This window comes from Martes martes, assembly GCF_963455335.1.
Source record: "Martes martes genome assembly, chromosome: 12".
Lineage (NCBI taxonomy): Eukaryota > Metazoa > Chordata > Mammalia > Carnivora > Mustelidae > Martes > Martes martes.
Window position 1 is genome coordinate 92,804,659 of NC_137900.1, and position 8,688 is coordinate 92,813,346.

General features: G+C 64.2%; 1 protein-coding gene across 1 annotated transcript in view; it reads right to left on the reverse strand.

The window, feature by feature from the left end:
* RALGDS (ral guanine nucleotide dissociation stimulator) overlaps positions 1-7,631 on the reverse strand; it is a gene marked incomplete at its 5' end in the record, with an annotated part of 43,789 nt that extends 36,158 nt beyond the window's left edge. The window contains one exon of the mRNA XM_080820734.1: positions 7,457-7,631. Coding sequence (XP_080676860.1) covers positions 7,457-7,474 — 18 coding nt within the window. The remainder of the gene's footprint in view (positions 1-7,456) is intronic.
* Between the last annotated feature and the right edge of the window lie 1,057 nt (positions 7,632-8,688).

Consider the following 8,688-nt stretch of genomic DNA (forward strand, 5'->3'; position numbering starts at 1 on the left):
TGGCCACAGATTCACTCCAGTGCGCGCCGTCACCCGGAGGCATGGAGAGGTGCCCACGTGCAGGCGGGGACTGTGCACGGTACCCCGGAGCCTCGGATGTACCCCCACCCCCTGCACATCTGCCTGAACATGGTGGCAACCCTGGGTCCCCAGACCCGGGGAGCATGCTCCCTCAGGGCCCGCCCCATGCCTGCTTCTGGCAGGACACATGTGTTTTGTGCAAGGATCTCCTGGCCCCATGTGGCTGTGTAGAAAACTCCCTGAAATACTGAGGAACTGCCGTCCTCTGCTGCACGGCGGGGGCGGGCGGGGGACGCTGCCAGCTCAGCCTTTTTTGCACCGGGCGCTGCCTGCCTCCCCTTCCGCTCGCCTCGCTCTGCCGCCCGCAGCTGTCACCTACCTGTCTGGCCACCCAGTGCCTCAGGCCAGGTGGACGACCTCACCCTTCTACTTCAGCCCTGAGCAACCAGAGGGCCAAAGGGCACCCCGGGGCAATTTCCTGGGCAGCAAACCCTAGAACTCTGGCCTCAGGGGGGAAGGTGATCCGGGTGGAGATCACCTTCAGGTAGCACCTGGCAATCTACTCAGCTTCTGGGGGGGGCGGGGGGGGGGCTGTTTCCCCACCTAGAAAACCATGTGGATTCGACTCAAGGCCAGCCCCCTGCTCCCCAGGGGCAGTCAACACCGCCTGTCTTCACAGCTGGTGGGCCACACCAGCATCTGTCTTCCTCGAGGGGGAAGAGACATTTCCTGCCACCTGCGGAGGGCGTGCGGCAGCCGATGGTACCGGGGGCTTCTGGAGCATTTCACCCACCTGGGCATCCCTGAGTCCACAGGGGAGTTGAGGGAACCACCGGTCTGGGATCCTGCGAGTCCAAGCCTGCGCTCCCACTCAGCCTTCCCAGACCTCTCTCTCCCCCTAGACCTCAAGACCGCCTTGACCTCCTGCATGCTGAGAGCCGTGGACAGAGACCTTCAAGGCCGGGCTCCACCCTCCTCGGCCCAGCCAGGTGCAGTGGGCGGCAGTTCAGGTGGTGGCGGTTCCCAGGGCTTAAACATCCAGGTCCCGTCCTCCCGGCTTTGACCTGCAGTTACAGGCGAGGACCGCAGGGGACAAAGGAAGGCCTGCACTTCCTTTGCAGGATCCCCAGCGTGGTGGGTAGGTTTCTGGACTCAGAACTCAGACGCCACCACCACGCCCTCCCCAGCCCAGCAGCGCACGCACAGGTCAGGTGGGCACACCCGGACCCCCAGGCGGCATGCTGAGAAGATACCACCCGCCCTCCCCAAGGGAATGCATTCCTGATCCCAACCCATTAAAAGGGAAGAACCCAGGGTGCTCTCCAGCCCCAAGGGGATCCCCACCCCTCTCAGGTCTGGCAGGCGGGGGATAGCGCTCCCACATCCTAGCTTCCGCCACTGTGTGGCCCTTCCCAGTCCCCCCTCCCCAGCCGCAAGCCCAACTGAGGCTCACCTCGTCTGCTCGCAGGCTCGGCGGGCCCACCAGCATGAATGCGGGCAGGGCCCACCAGCATGAATGCGGGCAGGGGCTGCACCCTGCCCGGAGCGGAGGACGGGAGTGCGCCGCCTGCTGTCGCCAGGTGGCAGCCCTGCAGCGCCTGGCCCCTGCTCCGGGCACTGCGGTCGCCACCCGGCCCGGGCCATTGTCTGCACCGCCCTCGCCCCGCCCCTCCTCCCGCCGTGCACGAGTGAGGGGTGGCTGGCCAGAGTGGGCAGAGGCGCGCCGCGGGAGCTACGGGAGCCAGCCCCGCCACCCCAGATCCAACGTGCGAGCCCAGCACAGGGCAGAGGATGCCACCCAGGCCTCCTCCCAAGGCCTGAGGTGGGCACGCCCCCTCCCCTTTGGACAGAGGGGGCCTGGGAGGCTCAGAGGGCGGGGTGATGGCCCCAGACCACAGAGTGAGGGAATGGTCAAGGTCAGACTAGAATCCTGGTTCCCTGAGGGCGCTGGGGAACCCCTGAGGTCACCAACGAGACCACGCATCACTGCCCTTCCCAGAGAGAACACCTGAGGGTACCTGGGCCTCACACCCTTCCCAGCTCCCAAATCCACCCCCCCTAGGGTACTCTAAACCCCAAAGCCCCTCTCTCCTCCATTCCAAGGCAAGGCAGGGGGTTCCAGGGCCTTGCTCCCTCCCCGTGGACACAATCTGGTCTGCGTGCCCACTGCTGGGGATGGGGTCAGCGCCCATAAGCGAGAGCGGGCCCTAACAGAGCCCACAAGGCTGGGGCTCCTTCTCCACAGTTTGCTCACAGTGGGAGGAAAAGCAAGGCTCGGGGGGTTCAGTGCCCATTCAAGGACACTCGGTAATAAGCACTGCACCGGGATACGGACACAGGTGTCCATCTCCGAGCCAATGGCCTTAACTGTGAGGCCACCTGCTTCCCCCCAGCACCCAGGTGTGGAGCAGGCCAGTGGAGAAGTAAGCACAGAGGCTGGTCTGGTCCAGACCACCCCAAAGCCCCAGTAGGTGGCATGATGTACAGCCCGGTGTTCATGCGCCGAATGGTGAACACACAGGCACGGGGGAAGATGGGGCCACAGATGGGGAAACTGAGGCTGGTGACATGCCAAGGTCGACAGAGCTGGTCAGCCTCCGCTGGCCCGGACAGAACTGGAGTCCCCTACTGTGGGGCTCTAACTGCTCCACTCTCCCTGGACCCCAAGCCCGGCTTCTTCCCCCGGCTGGCAGCCCGCCCATCTACAGTGCCCTCTGACCCTACATTTTCTGACATCATGCCACCACCAACTGTACTCAGGTATCCAGGAAGTAGCTTCTGTTGCTAGGGGGACGGCATGACAGAAGGTGGCTGGCTGGCAGGGTGGAGTCAGGGGGAGGGAGAAGCAGACTGGGGTTTCCCTCAGGAAGGATCTAGGGCAGGGGCTGTGGGTGACCGTGGATCAGACCCGACAGCTAGGGTCTCTACTGAGGCCACTGGAAAGCCCCAGCCCGGAGCCTTCCTGCCCGCAAGTGTTTGGGGGGCCCGCGGTTGCCAGGCAACGGCTCCAGGTTGCCATGGGAACTCTCCCTCCTTCTGGGGCTTGTCATTTTTCAGGGGATGCCCTCTCTTCTCCACCTCCTCACTCTGGCTCGGCTGCCCTGGGAGGAGACGTCTAGGTTCCAGAAGCTTACTCCCCAACCCCACGGAGACGCACCCAGCAGCTACCCTAAGTGAAGATTCGGAGGATCAAAACCTCAGAACTCTGAGAAAACGCAGAGCGCAGAGCCCAAGGCCTTCATTAGAGCAGGGGGACGGGAGGCTAAAGGGGCTCATTAACTCTGTTTATGTCTCCACGCCCACTGTTAACCATCACCTTGGGGCCTGTCCAGCCCTGACATGGGAAGTTCATTGCAATTGCAAGGAATTTGGTGCCAGCCCCTAGGCCCAGCCCCACCTGTCTGCACACTAGGACATGTTTCCACCGGCCCTGTCTCGACCATTCACCGTCCAGTGCCTTAGTTTCCCCTCCTGTATACGCAGGCAGCAGTGGTACCCACGTTGCGGATACAACGCGACACTGCAGCCCAAGGCCAGGCTCAGGGAAGGCGCTACAGGCCGGCTGCCCACAGCACCCGCGGACGTGGGGGAGGGTCTGGGAGTTACTCTGCAGGGCACAGCCCCGTGGCTGGCATGCTGCTGATGGCCAAGTGGCTGCCGACCCCAGGTCCCCGGCCTCCCAGCCCGATGTGTTCTCCTAGGACCTACTCTCTGTCCTACACCCCCCATTCCTGTATTTCGTCGCCATGGTCTCTTCTCAGCAAAGGCCAACCCTGCAGAGGCTCTTGGTTAGTATCCGTTGTGAGAATTGGTCAGTGACCCACTGTCAAGGGTTAGCGGCCTCAGCCTCGGGGGACCCAGGAGTGCCCAGGGGCCGCGGTAAGAAACTGCCTCACTTCGGGGACTAGTAACACCCTGGGCACTTTGCTTCATTTCCCTGATGCCCCTATAAGTCCCTACTGTCCCGTGGGGAGCCCGGGGCCCCTCTTCCTCAGCCCAAGGTGGCCCTCTCCAGTTTGTAGGAGGATGGGGCAGAACCCCACCAGGTGAGCGGTGGGGGAGCTCAGGCAGCACTGCCGCCCCTTGGGCAAGGTCTCTGGGGACAGGGACCCCTCACATCTCAACAGCCCACCCACCTGGATGGCTGGCTTCCAAGTGCCGCCATCAGACAGAGCCGCCCTGGCCGGCAGGAACCGGTGAGCTGCCAGGAAACCACAGAGGGTAACCAGAGCTGCCCTTCGAGGAGCCCCTGAAAATGGTTGAGAAGGGACAGCCTGGCTTGCAGGCGAAGAAGGAAACGCCGACTCCCCACCTGCGCGGGGCCTGGCCCTGCTAGGTTCCCGGGCCTCCCTCCGGGGCACCACCGAGTCACTACCGTGTGGCCCCACCTTATTTGACTTCCTCTGCGGTGTGTGTCACCCCTGAAATGACGATGCTGCTGTTGTGTTTACAGCTGAGTGTCGTCTCCTCACAACTGGAAGGTGAGACCTTTGTCTACCCGGGTGGTGCACGGAGCTGGGCTGGGGAAGCGGCAAAGGGGGGGTCACAGCGCCACCTGCTGTTCCTGATGGCACACCACAGCCCGGCGCAGGGGGCCTGTGCCCGGGAGGGGTACCGGAGAGTTCCCCAGACCCCAAATGCTCTCCCCAGTTCCCTGCGCACCTGGGTGCCTAGCCTTCAGGGTGAGAATCACTCCAGTGCTCCTACTGTGGGTTGAACTGTGTCCCCAGAAAGCTAACCCAGCACCTGTGAATAAGCCTTACTTGGAAACGGTATCCGTGCAAGTCACCAGGTTAGGATGAGCCCACATCCAGTGACAGGTGTCCTTACGAAAAGGGGAAAACTGGACACACACACGCAGAGGAGGCTATGTGAAGACCGAGGCAGGGTTTGGAGCAATGCACCTGTGAGTCCAGAAATGCTGTGGGCTGTTGGCACCACCAGAAGTTGGAAGATGTAGCTCTAGAAGCTCTCCCAGAGCTTCTAGAGAGAGCATGGAGCTCCCGACACCTGATTTGGGACTTTCTGCCTTCAGAACCGACGGAGAATAAATTTCTGTTCTTTTGAGCCAAAGCAGTACGAATTTGTAGTACCTTGTTATGACAGCAACAAAAACGGATTACATACACCCTCTCCCCCAGGACAAACCCCGACCTTGACCGCCCTGGCCAAGTGCAGCCAAGCCAGCGTTCCCGGCCCCAGGAAACTGATGGCGACTCAGCAGGTGACCTAGGGCAGTGAGGACAGGGCGCGTGCCAGGGCCTGATAGAGTCAGGCCCTCATCTTCAGGCTCCCTGCCTTGAATCCAGCCTGACCACAGGACTTCCTTCTGGAATATCTCTCTGTACCACACACTGCCCAGATAATTCCTGCCAACACCCCGCGAACGGTCCTGGAGACGGAGCCTGCCCCAGTCGGGCCTGAGCGGGGACTGCAGTCCTGGCCTCTGGGGGACCAGGAGGCCAGGTCTCCTTGCCGAGCTGAGTCGGGATTCTGGCTCTCGGATGGTGAGCAGGTGCCTGGGAGGCCCGTGGGTCCCACGGCACAGACAGCCGGGAGTCCCTTCCCTGCAGGCTGGGGTCTGGCCCCGGCCCCTCCATCCGGAGCGCTGTCCAGCTCTCTCCCAGCTCCTCTTGGCCAAATCCTCTGTGCCCCCGCGGCTCTGCAGCTTGGCCCCGCCCCGCAGCACAGTGCTCGCAGACACGGGCAGGACCGGTCCTCCCGCCCTGCTCCCAGCATCACGCTCACCCTGCAGGCTGTGAGACCCCCGCCAGGGGCTCCCGCCCGCCCCCCTCCACCCTGCCTCACGTCCCCGCAGCCCCCGCCCCTCCCTTTCACCTGGATTTGCTCTGGCGCTTTGGTCCATTCCCCCCCTCTGGGCTGGGACCTCCTGGAGCACAGGGACCCTCCTGGGGACCTTCCAGCCTCGCCCCCAGGCCTCACACAGCCCCTGCCAGGGTGAGTGTGAGGGGCACGGTAGCTGACTGCGTCCACGAGAGGGTGTCAGAGCCCCTCCTGCCTCTGAGCAGATCACGTGGTGGACGTGGAGGCTCCTAACCCCGAGGAGCCTGTTGGGGGAGATGCAGGGGACACCCAGCATGACCCCTGGGTGTCCCCTCCCTGCTCTGGTGGCTTCCCTTGAGCACAGTGGGCACAGCCTGACCCCTGGTGGTCAGCACCAGCATGGCAGCCCCAGCAGGAAAACCAGAAAACAACACACACACCTTTGTTTGGGTGTAGTCAAGGCAGCGGCTCTCCCTGCCCCTAGAGGGTAAAGGAGCAGGACCTGGGGGCTCTGGGGGTGATGTGAGGAGCTTCAGAAGCCTCCCCTGTCCCTCATTTCTCTCTCCAGTCCTCGAGATCGGTGCATTCCTAAGGCCTCCTCACCCTGGCTAGGGCACTGACTCTGGAACCCCTTCCAGATGGGGCCCCTTAGGCTGCAGCAAGGAGGGTCTTGACCTTGGTACCCAGACCAGTGGTCAGTGCTCTGCCACGTTCTGCCTCCCCAGGTCCTCAGCCCCACAAGCCGCCCAAGCTCCCCCTGTCCTCTCCTCTGAAGGACCTCAAGGAAGTACAAAGCATTTTCCCAGGACTGTGAGCACAGTGTGTCTGGGATGGAGATCCAAAGCCAACAGATCCTTCCACAAGCCTGTGGGACCCTAGGGACACCCCGTCTCTACAGCCCAATTGACAGAAGAGTAAGCTGAGACCTTTTGTGCTGTAGCCCCTCCAACTGGGGGGAGGGGGTGTCTCTTCATAGTCCAGGTGCCCAAAGTGGTATACCCAGCACCCCAGAGCCTGTCCTCTCCAGGTGTCCTGGGGGAAGTGCCCAGCCCGGGTAGCCCCCTGAGCACCTTTCGGACCCCCTGGCCACCAGTCTGACAAGGCTCTCCTCCCCATGTTTGAGTCCTGGGCATGCTGCCAGGAGACTGGATGTCCCTGCCCCATGGCTGCCGCCAATCCCTTTCTTCTTTCCCGCCTTGTCACCTCTCCAGTGTCCACTCCTCCTCTGACCCCATCCCATGGCCCCCATCTGTGAAGTCCATGTGTGTATGTACCTGGGGGCGCATGGGGATGCTCAGAGGAAACAGCCGCAGATGCGAGGGGGTGAACGGGGTCCCCCAGGATCTTAGGGTCTCTCATTCCCATTGGAAACCCCATGGGAGTGTTAAGCACCGGCCTGGGAGGCCAGAACCTTCCCCTCTTCTCCGGACTCCCCTCACCTCACGCGCCCCGGGCCAGTCCCCGCCTCTCCTGGTCTCAGTTTCTCAGTTGTACCAGGAGGGGTTGGACGCGGAACTGCGTAAGCGCGCGCTCAGCGTGGACCTGGCGCCGTGCTCCCTCCTCGCCGGATGGGGTGTGGGCCCGGGACATGCGGTCCTCCCTCCACCCCCGCCGGCTGGGAGGGCGGCCAGGGCCGAGCCGGGGCACTCACCTGGCAATCTACCATCATCCTCAGCCCTGGCAGCGCATCGCCAGCCCCAGGGCGGGGCCCGGGGCTCGCAGAAGCCGCTCGCCTCGGCCCGCGCGCGGCGCAGGGGGGCGTCCGGCTGCGGGGCTCATGGTGCGGCCTCCCGTCCCCGCCGGGCCCGGAGCTCTGCAACCGCCGCCGCCCGCGCTGCCGCCGCCGCCGCCGCCCGCACCGCTCCCATTGTCTGTGCCGCGCTGCGCCGCCGGCCGCTCGGGCCCCGCTGCCTGGTTCCGCCCGGACTCCCGGGCTCCGGCCGGTGGGCGGGGACAGCCGCGGCCCCGCCCCGCCCCGCCCCGCCCCGCCCCGCCCCGCCTCGCCCGCCGCAGGTGTGAGGGGCGGGCGCCGCCGCGCGAGCTCGGGGGCGCGCTCAGGGGGCGCGCGTCTTCTCCCGCGGGCGGCGGTGGGTGGGCCCTGCCGCGGCCGCCGGGCCTCGTGTCCACGGACGCGTGCACGCGGGGCCTGTGGGGGCCCGCGGACAGCGCGTGCACGGGAGCCGCGCCTCGCCGCAGCACACCGAGGGTCCAGCGCGCGGCGGGTACCCCGCGTCTCCCTCCCGGCTCTTGCACTCTGCCTCGCGCGCCCGCGGGGACCAAGTGCTGCCCCAAACCCAAGCGGGCGAGGGAGGGCCGTGGGGCGCTGGGCCGGGTTGGCGTGGAGATCTACACGGGAGTCGCCGGAGAAAGCGCTGTCCTTCTGTCTTGCTCCCCACATGTAACCTGCAGGGGCCTGCGGGGTGCGCGGCTGGGCCAGAGGACCTGGAGGCGGCCGAGGACCCCGAGTCCGGGCAAGAAGGTCAGTCTGCCCCTTACTCCTCCCCTACACCTCTTCTGTTCTCCTGGCAGGACCCTGGACATGAGGTTTGGCCTGTCCCTGGCCGCAGCCCTAGTTGGAGTCAGAGGGCTGGGAAGGAGCCCAGAAAGGAAGGAGCCCACCTCGGGGGTGTGGGAGCGTTGGGTGTACTTAGTGCTGCCCAGGAACCCCCTGGGCGCTCAGTGATTCCACCCCTTTTTATTTATTTATTTATTTATTTATTCTTTCCACCCCTTTTTATACATGAGCAGTGATCCCAGAGATCAAGGTCACTCAGCTCTGAGTTCAAGTCCGGCTGTGGATGTGAACGGGGGACTCAGGGTCATTGTTCTTCACCCTCACTGAGCCCCCGCACTGACCATCACTGGCGTTATCCTGGGTTGGGG